Source organism: Lissotriton vulgaris, chromosome 3_2 (genome assembly GCF_964263255.1).
Source record: "Lissotriton vulgaris chromosome 3_2, aLisVul1.2, whole genome shotgun sequence".
Lineage (NCBI taxonomy): Eukaryota > Metazoa > Chordata > Amphibia > Caudata > Salamandridae > Lissotriton > Lissotriton vulgaris.
In genome coordinates this window covers 147,938,999-147,958,892 of record NC_141690.1, presented here as the reverse complement: position 1 = coordinate 147,958,892, position 19,894 = coordinate 147,938,999, and the positions used below count along the sequence as shown (strand labels likewise).

At 45.1% G+C, this 19,894-nt stretch overlaps 2 protein-coding genes across 2 annotated transcripts in view; both read right to left on the bottom strand.

Moving 5' to 3' along the window:
- EVC (EvC ciliary complex subunit 1) overlaps positions 1-19,894 on the bottom strand; it is a 609,121-nt gene that overhangs the window by 320,228 nt on the left and 268,999 nt on the right. The gene's annotated exons all lie outside the window — the stretch shown is intronic.
- LOC147725436 (uncharacterized) lies at positions 6,949-12,064 on the bottom strand. The gene is made up of 2 exons (XM_086964597.1): positions 10,943-12,064; positions 6,949-7,011 (listed from the first exon to the last, which is right to left on the bottom strand). Exons 1-2 carry the CDS (start codon positions 12,062-12,064, stop codon positions 6,949-6,951), a joined length of 1,185 nt encoding a protein of 394 aa, XP_086820723.1.

Below are 19,894 nucleotides of genomic sequence, written 5' to 3'. Positions count from 1 at the left end.
ATGTAAACTCTTATTTACAAAAATATTTGCTTTTTTTGAAGTGAAAAGTGATTGGCTACAATAATTTCGGTGGCAAGGTGTGGTGCCTGTGTTTTTCTGTTCCGGTCAACTGCTTCAGTGGTGGGGACTGGGGATCAAACAGCTCTGTGGCACGGGCCCCACCTTGCCCACTCTGGAGATGCCACTGCTTCTCATTGGTGATAAATGTGATGAGTGAGACTGTTGGGAATTGAGTTACTGCTTGAGGAGATAAAAGCCTAGTCAAGCAACAGCCACAATTTATGTCAGGGTTAAGTCACAAGCAAACCCCAAATTAACTTATGCTTAACCCTCTGGCAGCTTGGCACAAAGCAGTTGGGCTTAACGTAGAGGCAATGTGTAAAGTACTTATGCAGCAATTCAAACTGAACTAAAGTGACAACACAGCCCAAGAAAAATCCCAAACCAATTTAGAACAATAGATTAAAATGTAATAAATTATTTGAGACCAAAACAACAAACATCCAATCAGTAGAACCGCTGATATGCAGCTTTAAAGATTTAAGTGAAAATAGTTCCTTAAAAGCACAAAGCGCCAACTTTGGTTAATCTGGTCTCACCAGACTGGGACAAAGTCACAAGTTCAGGCTGACCATGATGGAAGGTAAGCCAGTTGCAGGGACCAAGTCAGGTGCAATGAGCAAAAGTACATTGAAACCTGGTTTGTGGTACGTTGCACAATCCTGGGTCGAAGATGCGTTGCGACGGATCCGAAACAGGGCTGCAAGGAGATGCATCATGCTGCATCTGTTCTGACCAGAGGACCCTAGCTGGGCTGGCAGAGCACCTTCAGGCTCACTTCCAAGGGTCCTGGACTGGATTAGCACCACTTGGGGGGTAGGACTCATAGCAGACAGAGTCCAGGTGCCGGTTTCATGGTGGTAGAAGCCTTTTCTATCCCTAAGGGTCTGGTCCAGGGTTCAAGATGTAGGTCCAGTCCATCACTCAGGCAGTAGGGCATCAAAGTAGCAATCCTTCTTGCAGAGTGGCACAGAAGTCCTTTTGAGTCTTCCACTGGTCCAGCGATGTACTGAAGTGTTTAGTCTGAGAGTCTAATATGTATACCTGGGGTCCACTTTGAAGTAGGAGAAGGTTCTGAAGGTTTTCACTCCAAGAGGGGTTTGGAAGTTCCTGCTTCCCTGCACTGGCCCGCTTGTATGGTGTCAAAACAGACTAGTGTCAAACCCTTTGTGAGTGTGCTCAGGCAGAGCCTTTGTGGTGTGTAAGTGTGGTAGGTGACAGCGCCTCCCCCTCATCAGGTCAGAAATAGTCCATCCTGTCAACACCTATCCTTCTTTGTCTCACAGTCTGGGAGCAATACAGAATGACCAACTAACAGCTACACTTAGTCATGTGCACCAGGAATACAGGCTGCTGACACCAAAGGGCTGACACTAGAAAATGCCAGCTTTCTAAAAGTGCCATTTTCAGAAATGTGACTTAAAATACGACTTTACCATTGAGGAAGGTTTCAAATTACAATTCTTTAGACATCAAACTTAACATCCCTACCTGCGCCAAATTTATATTTTTCCCTTATTAAATGTAATAGGTTAACCCAATATTATCCCATGGGACAGGTAGGCCTTGCAGTAGTGAAAAACAAATGTAAACGTTTTTTACTACCAAGACATGTAAAAGTTAAAAGTACATACACGTCCAACTTTTGAAATACACTACACTCTGCCCTATGGGCTGTTTAGGGACTAGCCTAAGGGTGATATATATGTATTAAAAAGGAAGGTTTAGGCCTGTCAAGAGGTTTATCTTGCCAGGTCGAATTGGCAGGTAAAACTGCCCACATAGGCTGCAATGGCAGGTCTGAGCCATACTTTCAAGGTGGAAGGCACAATTATTGCTGCAAGCCCACCAGTAGCATTTAATATACAGGCCCTAGGTACATATATAAAAGCTTTACTGGGAACTTAGAAGTAAATTAAATGTGCCAATTGGGTGTAAGCCAATTTCACCATATTTAAAGGAGAGAGAGCATATGCACTTTATCACAGGATAGCAGTGGTAAAGTCCTATGGCAAACAAAAACAAGATCAGCAAAAACAGAGGAGAAAGGAAAAAGGTTTGACTACCTTAAGGGTGACAGGTCTAATAGAGACACTGTAGAATGCAAAAATAAAGTAGTTCTCATGATAGCAGATCTCCATTGTTCCAACATTTTATGACTGATAGAGATAGCATTACACCCTATGCAAAAGGAAGCTATATTGTTTTGCTTTATTCAGGTTAGATATTTTGCCAGTTTTCCCCCACTGCCCTTTTTTGATTGGGCCTACCAGAAAACCCTTTTGCTAACTTACAGTGGGCTTACAGCCCACCCACTGCTTACAGTTGTTTAGCTTTAGTGTCACTTGTATTTGTGTGTTAATTATTTGATGCCTTACCTTCCACTTCTTGTGTTTGACCATCCAGTGGGAGCATATCCTTATAGCCATCCTTGTAATTTGCTGATTGTATCCTTTCACAGCTAACTTTTAGAGAACTACTTTTTCCTTTTTGGTTAAACACCCCATGAGAGTGTACATTTCTTCCCTGGCCCTCTTGTGTGATGCTTCTGTTATCATTAAGAAGGGTGAGTGTTTGATTAATTGTGATCACATAAGACAAACAAAGAGAGAATTGTCCAGAAAATTAAACAGATAATTACTTGTTTTTTCAGCCGCCAAATAAACACACGGACAACCGTTCTGCAGCAAGAATACCCACATAAGGGTTCTAAAAAGGTATGATAAGTATAGCTGTTAGTGTGAAAAAATAGTGAGTTAATCTGGTGGAGCCACAAACTGATAAATGTCTGTGTTTACAGGTGCCAACATTAATAATTGGTGAAGTAACCTGTGGTTCTTCTTATATGGAATAATAGAAAGACTCGCACAAGGCTCAACAAAGGTATGAAAAACAGAGCTCATAGTGCGAGTAAGGGAAATGTGTGTGGAAAAACTTGTAGAAGGAGTGGAAACAGTGAAGTACTGAGTATGAATGTATGAAATTTGAATTGCACATAGTAATTATGATGTAAGTGGTACTACAAACTGCATAAGAAAATAGTGTAGGAATCAAGAGAATATGTGATATATCTAAAATGGAACTCCAAATGTATTTGAATTTTTTATATTCAAATTTTTATATTTACAGATCATTGTGTGTTTTTAATTGTCCTGAGGAAGGGGGGGGGGGGAACAGCTGAATCCGCCGAAATGCATCAACAATAAACTTCTATGGTTTTATAATTTGTGGTTGTATATATATATATATATTATGTGAAGTTGTATATTGGCATTAGGCACTGTATAATGTATAAAATGCATATGCCAAGAAATTGGAATATGATGAGTTGTTGCTAAAATCAAAGAATATCTTTCAAGTGATAAACTCAAAAAAGAATTTTTAAACTAATTGTTTAAATAAAAGTAAATTGAATGTACATTTGGATTTATTGATTTGTTTTGAATTTCATGCCTTTGTGGTTCTACTTATACGTGTGGGGAGAGTGAAAATCACACTAGTATGTGGTTAAAAAACTGAGTGAGTAACACTGACATGAGAAGTATAAATAATTAGGTTGAGCGAACAGATAAATATAAAATTACCAAGGGAACACCTTCTTTTCATGTAGTTTTTCACCCAGTTCCCGTTTGGTTCAAGGGTTCCTCTCTATCTCTTATACTTGTGAATTGTTTCTTAAACATGAGGGTATTATACATCACAAAACAGTGGTATATAATCACTGTGGGAATAGTTTAATTGAGAGATTTAACTGGGTGCTGGCGAATGCATTCAGTTAGCTTTGGGAAAGGGTTTGAAAGGGAAGAAAGAGGTACAACATATGCTGTGGAGGTACAGAACGACACCACATGCAGTGACCATAGAAATGAAGTGGGCACCACACATTGTTGGAATTTCGCTACATTTCTAGAATCATTTCTTCAGTTGTTTGCTCGATAGAAGTCTTAGCACCTGTATTTCAGTACTCCAGAGACTCCAATATCCCCACCATCAAATCCACAGTCAATTGCTTACCCCTATCTCATTGTCAACTGTTTACAGCATCACAGAGCATTTAACACAGCTGCAGCTGATTTCTCATTTGAGCGAAGCCCGCCTTGACCTTAATTGTTTAATTTACAATGCGTGCGCCTATTTAAACCACGCTCCCTGCTCCATTCAGCAACCAGAGGGGAAGCATTGAGAACTGAACATAGGAGCATCACGAGGGACACACCTTGAGGCAGTAAGGGGTTGTGTGAATGCGTGAACTTAAAAATCTGGAGTCTTTTCCCGAACCAGTATGTATGAATGTCTGTGATATAGTCCTTAACAATTTGCATTTATTTTAACTTTTATTTGTAATATTCTTTGATCTCTCCCAAACCGGTCATCAGAGTGTGACTACATGGGTCCCTCAAATCCTCCCTTCCCATGGGATATCGCTACCCCCATTCAAGAGTAAGATTGTGAGCTGGTCTCACAATGGTAATTTATGAGCACCTCGATTGCCGTTACACGTGTGTTCACTACCACATGAATTTCAATGTATCATTTGCTTGTTTACAGTCTGATTCTCTTTGTTCCAGTGTTAGTTCAATTCTCACTGACACTGCGATTTACCTTTATCTCTACAGGTTGTCAAAATCTCATAGTAGAGGCTGACAGATGTCAACCTACTTTAGTGGATTCATCTTAGTCTCTTAGAGACTAGATAGGAGCCCATTCTTTCACTCCCTGATGAATACCATGGACCCTCCTGACCGCGATGGAAGAAACATGTTGGCGACACTCATGGGGATGGGGTACTAATCCCCCTAATCCCCTCCATTATTTTTTATTACTGAGGAGACTCTACGCAATTAAAGTGTTCTTGTAGTTTCTGCATCAATTTCTAATTTCACTCACTGCGGCAGAGGACAACAAAAGAACCAAAGGCAAGCGGCCAAAGTCCACTGGGGAGACCAAACGCCCAACATAGTTGTGACAAGAAGCCGAGGGAGAGACCTGGGAGAGCAAGTAGCATCAAATGTAATAAACTTTAGTAGCCACACCCTGACGCAAGATGAAGAGGCTGTTCTCTCAAAAGGTTTAGGGTTTGTACCTACACCAAAGAATGACCTTTTTACCCTTCGACCCAAGCTAGCACAGTTTTTCAGAAAAATTAAACTGAGAGACTTCTTTGAGGGGAAAGACCTTGATAAGGAACAAGCGACCAACACCACAGGCCTTAGAAAGAAGTCTACCTTTTTACCCCCCCACACAATCAATCCCTTGCCACATCCAGGCTTTTGAACAGACAGTACTTAAAGAAATAGATGCCATCAATTGCATGCAAAATAAGGGATTTCAAAACCTTAGACACGGGGAAAGGACAGAACTGGAGAACCTAAAAAAGAACATACAACTGGGCATCAAACCTGCTAAAAAGGGCGGAGCAATTGGGTTGATGGACCAAGATAAATACCATACAGAATACATGCGTCTCCTATCAGATCGCGACAGCTACGAGATCACCACAACGGACCCCACACCAAGACTCACTACCAGTATCAAAACTATCGTTTAGGAAGACTTCGCCGGCCAACAATTGGATCACTAGACATGAGGGAGAATTTTTTGTGGGTGACACACCAAGATTCTGTACCCTGCCAAAAATTCACAAGAACAAGGACTCACCGTCAAGAAGACCCATCGTGTCGGGCATCGGCTCGGTACTCTTACCTTTATTGCAATTTTGCGACTGGTTCCTGAAACCTATTGTTCAGACGTCGGCATCATATCTAAAGGACAACAAGGATGTTTTATGTCTTCTTAGAGATATGGACATTGACCCCAATGAAGACTGGCTTATCACGATGGATATAGAAGCACTTTATATGAGTACCCACCAAAGACGTACACTGGCAGTAGTAGAACACATCCTTCAAGAGAAAGAGTTGGATTTCCTCACCCTACGTTACTTCATCATGGAGAGCGCAGGGGTGTCCCTCACAGAAAGCTTTTTTGAATATAATGATACCATCTACCATCAGATCAGGGGCACGACTATGGAAAGCACTTTTGCTCCCAGCATGGCGCGCCTCTATCTACATCAGTTTGAGGAAGACCACATATACTGCAAAGAAAACCCCTTCAAGCAACAACTAAAATTATGGCGCAGGTACATTGATGACTTCCTCGTCGTCTGGCATGGAAACCAAAAACAAGCAATTGAATTTTGCAAGTGGGTAAATACAAGGGACGAGGACCTCAAATTTACACACAGTATTAAAAAAAACGAAGCTGTATTTCTGGATCAGGTGATCATTCTATATGAGGAAGGATTGAGAACGAAAGTTCATAACAAACCAACTGATTAAAATAGCCTTCTCATGTATGAGAGCTGCCATCCGAGAGCACTGAGAGAAAATCTCCCGGTGGGGCAGTTCCTATGCATTAGGAGAAACTGTTCATCACTTAAAACATATGACAACCAAGCCCAATCAACGAATCCAACGCCACTACCGAAGAATAATGGTCACGAGGGCGGAAAAATGAGCCCGCAATACCAAATGAGAGCCGCTGTTGGAACACCATGAGAAACAAGAAAATGGTATTATGCGTCACCACATATACCCCCGATTTTAAACAAGGTCCAGATCATCATTCGTAAGCACTGGCGCATATTTAATGGTGCAGGAAAACAGTGGCCCACACCGATGTTCTCGTTTAAAAGAAATTCAAACATCCGAGATGAAGTAGTCCATGCCAAGAGACTGCCACAAAGTCAACAGATCCAGCATACCTTATGGGACCACCAGAAAACCGGTTGGCCACTACCCCTGCGGAAACTGCGTAGCCTGTCAATATACCCCTCACGCCAAGGAAGTTGACATACACACAGACAGACCATAGGTCCGACGGAACTTAGCAAATTGCAATAGTGAAATTATCAAATGCCCCTGCAACCTCTTCTACGTGCGCATGACACTGCGAAAGATAAAAATAAGAATCAATGTGCACCATCAGATATAAGAAGAGCAGCACAAAACTGACATGCCATTTTTTGGAGGAGGGACACTGTGACAAAGACCTGGAATGGGTAGTCCTGGAGATGCACCCAGTTATCCCAAACATACAACTGAAGCTACACATTTGTGAACAACATGGGTGTACCGCCTTAAGTCATGCGACCAGGGCTTAAATAACAACATCCCATGGCTCCATGTAGGCTAAACACCCACAAGCCAAACAGATGGAAAGTTCCCTCCCCATGGTCAGCAGAGGAGTACCTCAAGGGTCTGTACTCTCTCCTCAACTCTTCAACATCTACATGGAGCCTCTCACCTCAATTCTAAGGAAAGCTAACATCCCCTTCCACCTTTATGCGGACGACACGCAACTCTATCTGGAAACCACATCGATCTCGGACATCCACAGACTGAACCACACACTTACCGAAGTTCAGCTCTGGCTCTCTTCCAACCACCTCAAACTCAATGAGGAAAAAACTGAAGTGCTCCTCATCTCTAACAAAGAAGAAAACCCCCAAATTCTTGAATGGCTCAAAGCCTTAAACGCCCTGAATGTACCGCTTGTTCCATCGAACTCCATAAAATCCCTAGGGATCACCCTTGACCCCAAACTGGAGATGAAAGAACACATCTCAAAAACTGCCAAAAGTGCCTTCCTGAACCTGAAATTGCTCTACAAACTAAAACCATTTCTCCCCACAAAAGACTTGAAACAGGCCACGCAGGCTCTGGTTCTCTCCAGAATTGACTACGGCATTGCCACTCTGACTGGAACAGCCAAATCTCACCTGCGTCCTCTGACCTCTACACTAAATGCCGCTGCAAGAATGATCAGAGGAACGAAGAAATATGAACACATCACCCCAGCTCTGAAGGATCTGAAGTGGCTCCCTATTGACCAACGAGCTAGCTTCCGCACAGCTTGCCTCACACATAAAGCCCTGCATACGGGCAAACCGGAATACCTGGCCAACAAGCTCAAAAGGGCCGGGCAGTCTAGAAACCTCAGAAGCTCCAACACGCTCCTACTCATTCCCCTGAAATCCCAGAAACTCTCAACATCTAACAAATCCTTTGTGGGCAATGCTCCCAAGATATGGAACTCCATCCCCCCACACATCAGAATGACCGCATCCTTCCCGAAATTCAAGAAGCTACTCAAAGTCCTCTTCCTTGAGCGCTCCGGAACCAACTAGAACTCAACCTAGACTTTATAGTTCCATGTTCTCGCTCACCCCAGAGCTGATTGACTTGCCTACGACTCTCCGCCCTGTTTCACGCCTGGCTGCTATTGTATAGACTGTACTCACTCCTGTGCTCATTGCCTTGCTTTTTGTCCGCATTATCTGTCTAAACGCCTTTATTCTTGCTGTGAAGCGCTCTGATACCCTCGGGTCCAGCCACCGCTATACAAAACTTTAATAAAAAAATAAATAAATAAATATAGAGGCCTGAATTTACCATCAGTCATGCAAAACATTGGTAACATATACCCAAAACACAATGCCTACTTCTCAGTGCGCTAAGCTGCGTTTCATTGGCACCCTGCAGATTATGAAACTGTACTTTAACTTTTACCATCAGCTGTGACCTACCCACTCGCTGCATTATTGTATTACATCCCTTTTTTTGCTGCCTTTTTCTGTACACCTGTAGCAGCCATAACCTCGCTGCTGCAAATGTTCATAATTCGTTTTGTCTAGCAATTACAATTTTAGACATAGGAGAGAGCAAATACACTCCTTCCACACAGCGCAGGCTCATTCCGCTCCAGTTAGTACATGTAAAAGGGGATCCCCGCAAGAGAGACGTGTTGTGTCAAAAACAACCAACAGTTATTGTTCAAACAACTTCATGAAACAAGAAAAACATCAGACGTTTTTTCAATCTGGGTACTGTTATTTATTAACAATACCTTGAGGTAGTAATAAGCATGAGCGGATTTTGCGGATTGGCAATCCGCGAATTTGCGGATTGCCAAAATCCGCAAAATCCGAGAATCCGCGCGGATTTTTTTTTTTATGTTCGCACGGGTTTCTGCAAGTTCGCGAGGGTTTTGTACAATTTCGCAAATTGCGAAATTGTACAAAACGTGTGCGAACTTGCAGCAACCCGTGCAAACACAATTATAAGAGAAAGAAGCTCCTGGTCACAGGAACAGCACGGGGATTGCGCTCATGAAAGTCAAGGATGCAAAGGCCTCTACCCAGCATCACAGCTGATTTTCCACGGTAGATTTGGGAAGAGGTACACCTGTCCAGCCTCGAAGACGCTCATGATTGTTTTTGGGCTAATGAATGAGTCACTGAATTTGAGCATCAACTAGTTCGAGTGACCATGTGTGTGTTACTATGCAATCGCCCTGAAGGGCGCAGGGGTCCCTTGAGTGACCTGTGTAAGGCTGTAACTATTTTACAATGGCGGCAGCAAGCTGCCAGCGCCGTTGTAAAATAGTTACAAAGTTAGCTTGCACAGGAAGCACCTGCTTCGTTTTATCTAGTGGTTCCTGTGCAAGCTAACTTAGTAACTATTTTACAACGGCGCTGGCAGCTTGCTGGCGCCATTGTAAAATAGTTGCATGAGTGGGGGTTCAACTTTTGAACCCGTTACGCTCGCAGATTTTTTTTTGCGGATTTTGCGGGAAATCCGCAAAATTCGCGGATTGCGGATTTCCCCAAAATCCGCAAAATCCGCGACCGTAACGGATTTCCCGCTCATGCTTAGGTAGTAACACAATCAAAGAATTTTTGCAATTTGCTGCAATGGGATGATATACGTGACTTAATCTTTTGTTGTGTTTGACCCACATATACATGTCTACAGGGGCACTGGACAATGTAGATCACATAGCTCGAATTACAGTTTGTGTGGTGTTTTAATTTGTAAGACCGTCCACCATAGTCAAAGGTCTTAATCTGAATGGTAGTCTCACATGCAGTACATGTGCCACATCTGTAGTGTCCCAATAATAGAAGTAGATTGCACATGCTTATAAGAGTGGGTTGGCTCGCAGGTTCCAAATACGAGTGGACCACCATGTCTCATATGTTTTTGGCCCTCTTAAAGGAATGAAGAGGGAACTGTGTCTGCTTTATCTCGTCTGATACAATCGACCAGTTCTTATTGATAATACGTTTAACTTCATTACTCCGTGTGGAGAAGGTGGTTACACAGATGATCCGGTCCATTTCCGGTTGGTTCGTGTTTTCCGGATTCAACAGAATTTCACGTGGATTATACCAAGCCCTTTTCCTGGCACGTCTCACCATTTTAGATGGATATCCCCGTGAGATGAGACGTTCACTTAGGATCTCAGATTCTTGGAGGTAGTTTTCACGAGTGGAACAGTTCTCCTAATTCTAAGAAATTGGCCGACTGGGAGATTGTCTTTAAGACCTCGAGGATGATGACTGCCATATTGCAGTAAGGAGTTTCGCTCCGTCGGTTTCCTAAATAAGGTGGTCAATAGACGAGTGTGCTCCACATAGATCAATATGTCCAAGAATGGAATTTTTTCATTGCTTGAATCCATCGTAAATTGGATATAGGGGTTTCTGGAATTCAGCCATATGTGAAAATCTGAAAGGAGTGCCTTACTTCCCTCCCAGATGCAGAGGACATCATCTATGTATCTGACCCATAAGGTCAGACTACTGTGAAAGGGATTGTCAATGGAAAAAAATATGTTGCTGTTCAAAATGATCCATGAAGATGATGGCCAGATTTGGAGTGAAGGTAGCCCCCATGGCTACCCCCTTTGTCTGCAGGTAAAAGTTTTCTTGGAAAATAAAGAAATTCTGTCTCATAGCGATACTGAGTAGCTCGATTATAAAATCGGTCGTAACCTGGACGGGTGACGGTCGCTTGTCTAAGACTTGTCTCATTACTTCCAAAGCATCAAGTTGAGGAATGCTGGTATAAAGCGAAACAATATCGCATGTCACCAAGAGTTCAGTAGCTGGCATGAATAGCCTTTCGTCAATGAGGTTGATGGTTTGTGTGGTGTCACGGAGATACGCCTTGGTATTCAGGGCAATCGGTTTCAAGAAAAAATCGACATACTTGCACAGAGGTTCTAGCATGGACCCACAGCCTGACACGATTGGGCGGCCAGGAGGACTCTCTAAGTTCTTGTGTACCTTAGGTAAGGTATATATAGTAGCAAGTCGGGGACATTTTTGATTAAGGAATTTGAATTCCTGCTCGCTGAGAAAGCCAGCGTCCAATCCTTTCTGAGTAGCTGCCAGAATGGTGGTTGCCAATTCACGTGAAGGGTCGGTTGCTAGTAGCTGATAACTTACTCCATCTGACAATTGTCTGTGGATTTCCTCTTTATATTTGCAAAGATCCTGAATGGCAATTGCCCCGCCTTTGTCGGCGGGCTTGATGACGACTTCTTGGTTGTTACACAGTTCGATAAGTGCCTTTTTCTCAGTTTTGGGCAAGTTCAGTCTGACAAATTTGCATTGGTCCAAGGCTCGGTCTACTGCAGAGGTCACAATTTCTTCAAAAGCCAGAATCTTATGGCTCATGGCATACGTCGGTGGAAAAAAGGTTGAGGGTTCTCTAAGACCCGTGGTCGAGCTGTGTTGTCTTGTAGTTTGATTCCGGAAAAAGTATCTTAATCTAATTTTCCTGAAAAATCGATATAGTTCAGTTTTCAGCAGAAATTTGTTGGGTGGAGCAGTAGGGACATAAGAGAGGCCTCTGCTCAGGACCATAATCTCTTCTTCATCTAAAGTGTGATGAGAGATGTTGATCACAGGATTGTGGGGTGACCTGCTGATGTCAGATGTGGTAGATAACATAATCTGATCTTGGATAGGTACTTGGTTCACCACCTGTAGGTGTTTCTCCTGGTCGAGATTTCTCCGTGAGGTTCGGGACGGAATGTTACTCGTTTCTGCTGTTTGCCTCTGTTGCCTTCCCAACCACCAGGATTTTGTTGTTGTTGGCCTCTCGCTTGGCCTCTCATCCAAAGATTGCCACGGCCTCGTGGGGGCCGCCATTGCCCACGGCCTTGATCGTGTTGGTAACTTTTGTACTCATCACTTGTTTCTTTAACTGTGTCTATCCCTTCCTTACACTTCCCTGAGCACTCCTTTTTTTCCTCCTCCCCCCCCCTTCTTCTGGGGCAAAAATTGCAAAAATTCTTTGATTGTGTTACTACCTCAAGGTATTGTTAATAAATTACAGTACCCAGATTGAAAAAACTTCTGATGTTTTTCTTGTTTCATGAAGTTGTTTGAACAATAACTGTTGGTTGTTTTTGACACAACACGTCTCTCTTGCGGGGATCCCCTTTTACATGTACTAACATATCGCCCAGGTCCCCGTGACTGCTTGGGTTCAACCCCCCTTTTTGTAATGTCATTCCGCTCCAGGGCCTCATATATGCGCTCTCTGCACAGTTTATTAGCATAAGGGACACTACATCTGGCAATGTCCTTTATTTCTGACCTCGAATTGTGCACCTCGCATTTTTAATAAAGCATTCTTTGACTAGGGAGATCACTTCTCATACACCACGCAGACGCACACAGTGCCTGGTTCCCCGTTTTGCATTGCGTATGCGTGGGACCAAGACCACAACAGACGGCCTCGCATGGGTGAATGCGCATGATCGCATCCACCCGCTACCTCATACCTGCACAAGCAGTGATTGACAAACCAGCGTCTCTCCTGTGACACGCGGTCTCGCGACAGCGGAAGCCTGTCGACCGTTTACAGCATCACAAAGCATTTAACACAGCTGCAGCTGATTTCTCATTCGAGCGGGCGCCTATTTAAACCATGCTCCCTGCTCCATTCAGTTACCAGTGGGGAAGCATTGAGGACAAAACGTAGGAGCATCGCAAGGGACGCACCTTGAGGCAGTAAGGAATTGTGTTGATGCATGATCTTAAAAGTCCTAAGTCTTTTCCCCTAACCAGTATGTATGAATGGCTGTGATATAGTCCTCCACAATTCACAATTTTATAAAACTTTTATTTCTAATATTATTTGATCTCTCACAAACCGGTCTTCAGAGAGTAACTACCGGGGTCCCTCAAATCCTCCGTTCCCCTGGGATATACCTATCCCTATTCCAGGGTAAGATTGTGAGTTGGTCTCACAATTTTTGTTATTTATGAGCACCACAATTGCAGTGACACTTATGTTCACTACCACATGCATTTCAATGCATAATTTGCTTGTTTACAGTCTTATTTCCTTCGTTCCAGTGTTAGTTCAGTTCTCACTGACACTGTGATTTACCTTTATCTTTACAGGTTGTCGAAAACTCATAGTAGAGTTTGACAAAGGTCAACCTACTTTAGTGGATTCATCTTAGTCGCTTAGAGACTAGTTAGGGGCCAATTCTTTCTCACCCTGACCAAAGCCATGGACCCTCCTGGCTGCGATGGCAGAAACATGTTGGCGACACTGATGGGGATGAGGCACTAATCCCCCTAGTCCCCTCCATTATTTTTAATATCGAGCAGACTCTACGCAATTAAAGTGTTCTTGTAGTTTCTGCATCAATTTTTCATTTCACTCACTCACTTTCTTAGTAAGGGCCCCCACTTAGTTGTAGAAGTGCCTCCCTGTCTCCATGTGAAGGCCGGCTCTCTATCAAGCGCGGTTTTTAGAGAGCGAGGACTGCCGATGATGAAGCATGACACCTGGTGGTGTGTGAGAACAGTCCTTACATTTTTTTGAGATGCCCAATAGCACATAGGCATACTGTGCCACTCCCACTTGTAAGAATCAGACACCTAGCCATGGTAGCTTCTTGTTATGTGTTACATCTTCTAAACCTACACAGATAAATGCCTCACTGTGCCGGACTATCAACCACATAAAGTACCAGCAGGGCACTGCTTACATTCTTTGAAGCCAAAGTATGATCGACTTTTTATGTGTGAATAATCATGGCAGAAATATTTCCTAAACAAAATGATAGAAATTTTGGGAGAAAAAAGGCAGACATCTGATGTAAAATTATACTCATATTTGACATTTTAGGGGAATAGACTCAGAAACCTAGAAATAGGGGACTAATTACATGGTTCTTCTGTACATTGTGTTAACATTTAAGTATTGTTTAGGAGGCATTGACAATGAGATCCATCTCTTCCACTTATTTCTTACCTCATTTTCGTTGACGTTGCTCTTGCAGCAGTGAAAAGTACACATTTTAGGCCTTGGCGGCAAATTCCGTTCCGTTCGCGGAATTTGGGCAATTTCGCGTTCTGCGGAGAACGTGAAATTGCGCAAAATTCAGCGTTTTGCGACTTCGCGAAATTTTTTGCTTGTTCGCGTTCTCAAAATGCGTGTTTGCGAGATATTTCCCCCCGAGCATGCAAACAGCAATTGCGAACAGGAAAAAAGCATTGCGAACAAGCAATTCGGCATGTTTGCGGAATTTCTGCGTGTCCGCCGAGATTTTTTACTGTTTCGCTGAGATTTGCGTAACGTGATTATGCAAATTCCGCCCAAGCAGATATAACACAGCAGGGTAGACTGCAAGAATCACAGTTCACATTGCACTGCCCTTAAGCACAGAAAAACTACTTAACATGAAAAACGTAAAAAACTAATCAGCAGACAGCTTGCAGACTTGTGTTAACATTGTGGCATCTTCTATGCATAGGAATGTATGCTGAGAGTTGAGGAGGCCCCTATTTACTTTTTTGGCCTTTTTGTAGCTTGCTTTTCTTCCATTCGTACTGCATCAGGAAGCTGTCTTGTCAAAGTTATGCTACATCTGCAAAGCTGCTCTCTTGAAGGTTTCCCCCTAATTGATCTATCAGCTCACTTCCTGGAAATTAAGGATAACGCGCCATTGGCTCTCTTCAAAACTTTTTTTAAAAGTTCTAACAAGCTTAGAGGGGCAGAAAAAAAATCTAGAGTGTAGAACCCTTCACATGTGCAGATCTGCCACCAAAAGATTGATTCTGGTTGGATGGAAGCTGTATCGTTTCAATCAATCAATCAATCAATCAAAGAATTTGTATGGCACGCTACTCACCCGGTAGGGTCTCAAGGCGCTGGGGGGGTCGCTACTGCTCGAACAGCCAGGTCTTGAGTTGTTTCCTGAAGGCGAGATGGTCCTGGGTCAGCCGGAGGTGGGTGGGGAGGGCGTTCCATGTCTTGGCTGCCAGATAGGAGAAGGCTCTTCCTCCGGCGGTGGCTTTGCGAATTCGTGGGACGGTGGCGAGGGCGAGGCTGGCAGAGCGGAGCTGGCGAGTTGGTGTGTAGAATGCGAGGCGGTTATTGAGGTACATGGGGCCCGCGTCGTGGAGAGCCTTGTGTGCGTGGGTGAGGAGTCGGAATGTGATTCTCTTGCTGACGGGGAGCCAGTGCAGGTCCTTTAGATGGGCAGAGATGTGGCTGCGGCGGGGGATGTCCAGGATGAGTCTTGCCGAGGCGTTCTGTATGCGCTGTAGTCTTTTCTGGAGCTTGGCTGTGGTTCCGGCGTAGAGGGTGCTTCCGTAGTCCAGGCGGCTGGTGACAAGGGCCTGGGTGACCGTCTTCCTGGTTGCGGTGGGGATCCATCAGAAGATTTTTCGGAGCATGCGCAGGGTGTTGAAACAGGATGATGAGACGGCGTTGACTTGCTTGGTCATCGTGAGGGAGGAGTCCAGGATGAAGCCCAGGTTGCGTGCATGGTCTGTGGGTTTGGGGGCGGTGCCCAGGGCAGGTGGCCACCGGGAGTCATCCCAGACCGAGGGGGATGGTCCCAGGATGAGGACTTCCGTCTTGTCTGAGTTCAGTTTCAGACGGCTGAGCTTCATCCATTCCGCGACGTCCTTCATTCCTTCCTGGAGGCTGGCTCTGGCGATGTCTGGGTCGTTGGTGAGGGAGAGAATCAGCTGTGTGTCGTCCGCATAGTAGTTGATGTTGAGGTTGTGTTTGCGTGCGAAGGCTGCGAGGGGGCTCATGTAGACGTTGAAGAGGGTGGGGCTGAGCGAGGATCCTTGTGGGACGCCGCAGATGACTTCGGTAGCCGTGGACCGGAACGGGGGGAGGCAGACTCTCTGGGTTCTGCCGGCAAGGAACGAGATGATTCACTCCAGGGCCGCGCCTTGGATTCCGGTGTCGCTGAGGCGTTGTATCAGGGTGTGGTGGCATACCGTGTCGAAGGCTGCTGAGAGATCCAGGAGGATGAGTGCGGTGGTTTCCCCGTTGTCGAGCATAGACCTGATGTCGTCGGTAGCTGCGATGAGGGCAGTCTCGGTGCCGTGGTTTGCTCGGAAATCAGACTGTGACGGGTCTAGGGATCCGTTTGTCTTGAGGAAGGCGGAGTTTGTTGACGGTCTTCTCCATGACTTTGGCAGGGAAAGGCAGGAGTGAGATGGGTCGAAAGTTCTGAAGGTCCATGGGGTCCGCGGTGGGTTTTTTCAGGAGGGCGCTGTGCTCGGCATGCTTCCAGCTCTCCGGGAAGGTGGCGGATGCGAAGGAGCTGTTGATGACATCCCGGAGTTGGGGTGCGATGATGGAGTCAGCTTTGTTAAAGATATGGGGTGGGCATGGGTCAGTAGGGGAGCCGGAGTGGATGGTGCTCATAGTGCGGGCGGTGTCTTCGGTGCTGACCAGGGTCCAGGTGCGGAGGGTGGCGGTTGGGTGCGCTGGTTCAGTGGTTGGGTGGTTGTTCTGTGCGCCGAAGCTGTCGTGTAGGTCTGCGATCTTGCGGTGAAAGAACGAGGCGAGTGAGTCACAGAGGTCTTGCGAGGGTGTAATGTCGTTGTTGCAGGCGCTGGGGTTGGGCTCTTTAACGATGCTGAAGAGTTCCTTGCTGTTGTGGGTGTTGTTGTCCAGACGTTGTTTGTAAGTATTTCTATTGATGGTACGGATCAGTTGGTGGTGCTTGCGGGTGGCGTTCTTGAGGGCTGTCATGTTCTCTGTTGTCTGGTCCTGGTGCCAGGTTTTCTCCAGGGAGCGGCATGTTTTCTTTGAGTTTATGAGGTCGTCCGTGAACCACAAGACTTTCTTACTGTGGGGTCTCCTGGGTGGTTTCTTCAGTGGTGCGAGTTCGTCGGCACAGACGGTGAGCCATTCTGCGAGGTTGCGGGCTGCTTCGTTGGGGTCCGTCGTGATGGTGGGAGGGTTCTGGCTGAGGGAGGTGGTGAGCTGGTCGGCGGTGATCTTGCTCCAGCTTCTGCGGGGGGCCTGTTGCGGGTGGTGGTGGGTCGTGGTTTTCCTGAAGAAGAAGTGGACGCAGCTGTGGTCTGTCCAGTGGAGTCCGGTGGAGTGGCTGAAGGAGATGTGCTTGCTGGAGGAGAAGACAGGGTCAAGCGTGTGGCCGGCATAGTGGGTCGGGGTGTTCACTAGTTGCTTGAGTCCGAGGTTGGCAAGGTTGTCCAGCAGGGTGGTGGTGTTGCTGTCATTGTTGTTCTCCAGGTGGAAGTGGAGGTCTCCTAGGAGGATGTAGTCTGGGGAGGTGAGGGCGTGCGGGCTTACGAAGTCTGCGATGGCTTCGCTGAATTGAGTGCGTGGTCCCAGCGTTCTCTATATTAGGGTGCCTCTAAGGGTAGTCCTGGGGTCGGTGTGTATCTGGAAGTGCAGGTGTTCGGCGACTGTGAGGGTGTCTTCCGAGTTGGTCGTGACGCGGATGGTGTTTCTGTGGACGATGGCGATGCCTCCTCCGGTTTGGTTGGTGCGGTCCTTTCACATCTGGAAGCCAGTTAGACTTGGAAGTGGGTCTTGAATAGTCTTGAGAACTTTACATGCAGAATTGAATTGTGCCCTTTTGTCTATCGGCTACCACTGCAGTGTGGTGCCCAAAAAAGGGGACATGATGTGACTATTGCTCTTCAGTCTGAGTAACTGCTGAGCACTATAGTTCTAGTCCTTTAAGTTTTAACACCCTCTGGTGGAAAATCAAGCCAACTGATTACAAGTCACTTTTATTCAACCTTTTATTTAACCTAGTTGGAGGACATATGTTTTAAGATACATAATGGACTGTACTGGGGAATCCGTAAAATAGCAGTTGCTGCATTTCAAAAGTAGTGATTAATGTCTAATGTTTTTCAAATGCTATTTTTTTTATTAGTAGACCCATGCTTCTGCTTTTTCGGCTGCTCATTATAGTTCAATCTCCAAAAGCTTTGTTGCACAACTGGTTCCAGATGTTATGTTCAGTTGGGCAACTGAAATTCTTACCTGGAAAGGAAACATTTGAAACCCCGGACACATCTTCACCTAATTGAAGGTGGTCCGATTACATGGACAAAGCTGCATTTTAGAGCACCACAGCCCTTAGATGAGTACATATTTACTCTTATTGATCAAGGTGTGCAACATATTTATTAGATTCCCTGGGGGCAAATGACTGAATCGTCCCTTGTATCATGGCAGCTGGCCAATGCATATACAAGTCGAAAGATACAGGAACAGGCACATATGAAGGTTTTTTTTTGCATTTTTATATGGCGTTAAGTGAACCAGAATGTATTGGAGCCCTTTACATGAGCACCATTTACATTACACAAAATGACATTCATTGTTTTTTTAGGCCTGGGAAGATTAAGTGATTTGCCCAGAATCACAGGATGTTGAGGCGACTCGGGGACTCGAACTTGGTTCCCCGGTTCCAGAGTCGGGAGCAGCATCCTCTGCCGTAGTAGATAAATACCTCATTGATACAATTTATTTTACAATCAGATTTACTTCCGAGCAGTCGGAGTACCAATTTTCTGGCAAGCAAAACAATGAATTATGTAGCCACCAGTTTTTCAAGCAGCTTTGTTGACAGTTTAAATTAAAATCTTCATTAAATGTTTGATTTATGCACGTGCAACTTTGCCATCATTTAATCTGCTATCAAATGACAGATGGCGATTGCGCTCCGGTACTTCAGCGTGGAAAGTCATAAGGCCTGACATTCCACACTGGATGACGGAGAGAGAAGACGAAATTGTAAAAAGACTTATCTCTAAAGAGTTATCTCTGAGATCTCTCATTCCACTGGCCTCCTCGGAGTACTTCCCAGCAATCCCTGCTCTGTCAGCGTCCTGGCCCCGTTCTCTCCATCACACCCGCCCCTCCACTTCTATTTCCCTCGGCTCTCCCGCTCCCCGAGACTGTCCATGAAAGCGTGTTCGAGCCTCCAGGCAATAATTGCCTCTTATTCATTCGGAGCGCCACACCATAACAAACTTTAGAAAATTACATACAATTGTTTAGAATGGAAATTAACAGATAAACCGTGTATACAGGTAGTTCATCAAATATAACATTCTGAAGACTATGGAGCTGGGGAAACAGTTTCGAGTCTCGGCGTCGGCTGAACAGCCTGTGATTCTGGGCAAATCACTTGATCTTCCCGTGCCTACCCCCCCTCCTCTCTCCCCCCGCCCCACTCCAACACCCCCCCCCCCCCCCAAAGAAATGAATGTGTCCTTCCTTGTGTAACGTAATTTGTACTCATGTAAAGCGCTCCATTGCCGTCTGATCGAGTTAGCGCTATATAAAACTGCAAAGAATAAATAAAGAATCGTCGTGTAGGTCTGGTGTGGTGCTCGGGTGCTCCGGAGCTCAAAGGCACCAAGCCAATTAGCATAGGACAGAAACGTACGCCCAAAGCTGATATGTAAGCCCTATTGCACTGCCTACGTTTAGGATGTTTCTGATCACATTATTCTATTCTTTGACACTTGTCCCGTGTTTAATGTCTGCCTCATTTAAGCACATTGTTGGCATTTCCGTTCTGTGTGCTTCCCAGAATACAGAGTTCCCCAATTTCAGCAAGTAAGTACTTAAACAGAATCGCACTTACATTTCAAAATAGTTGCATCTTAAGCAGTGCTAGCCTCTTTGCTGCTAGCCAAAGCTTTGAATTACGAATCCAA

Excerpts from the sequence above, each read along its gene's own strand:
- LOC147725436 (XM_086964597.1), bottom strand. The coding sequence starts at position 12,064 with ATGGCGGCCCCCACGAGGCCGTGGCAATCTTTGGATGAGAGGCCAAGC. Across the intron at positions 7,012-10,942 it reads CTCAACTTGATGCTTTGGAA|TGTCATGCGCACGTAGAAGA; the intron begins GTAATGAGACAA and ends TATCTTTCGCAG.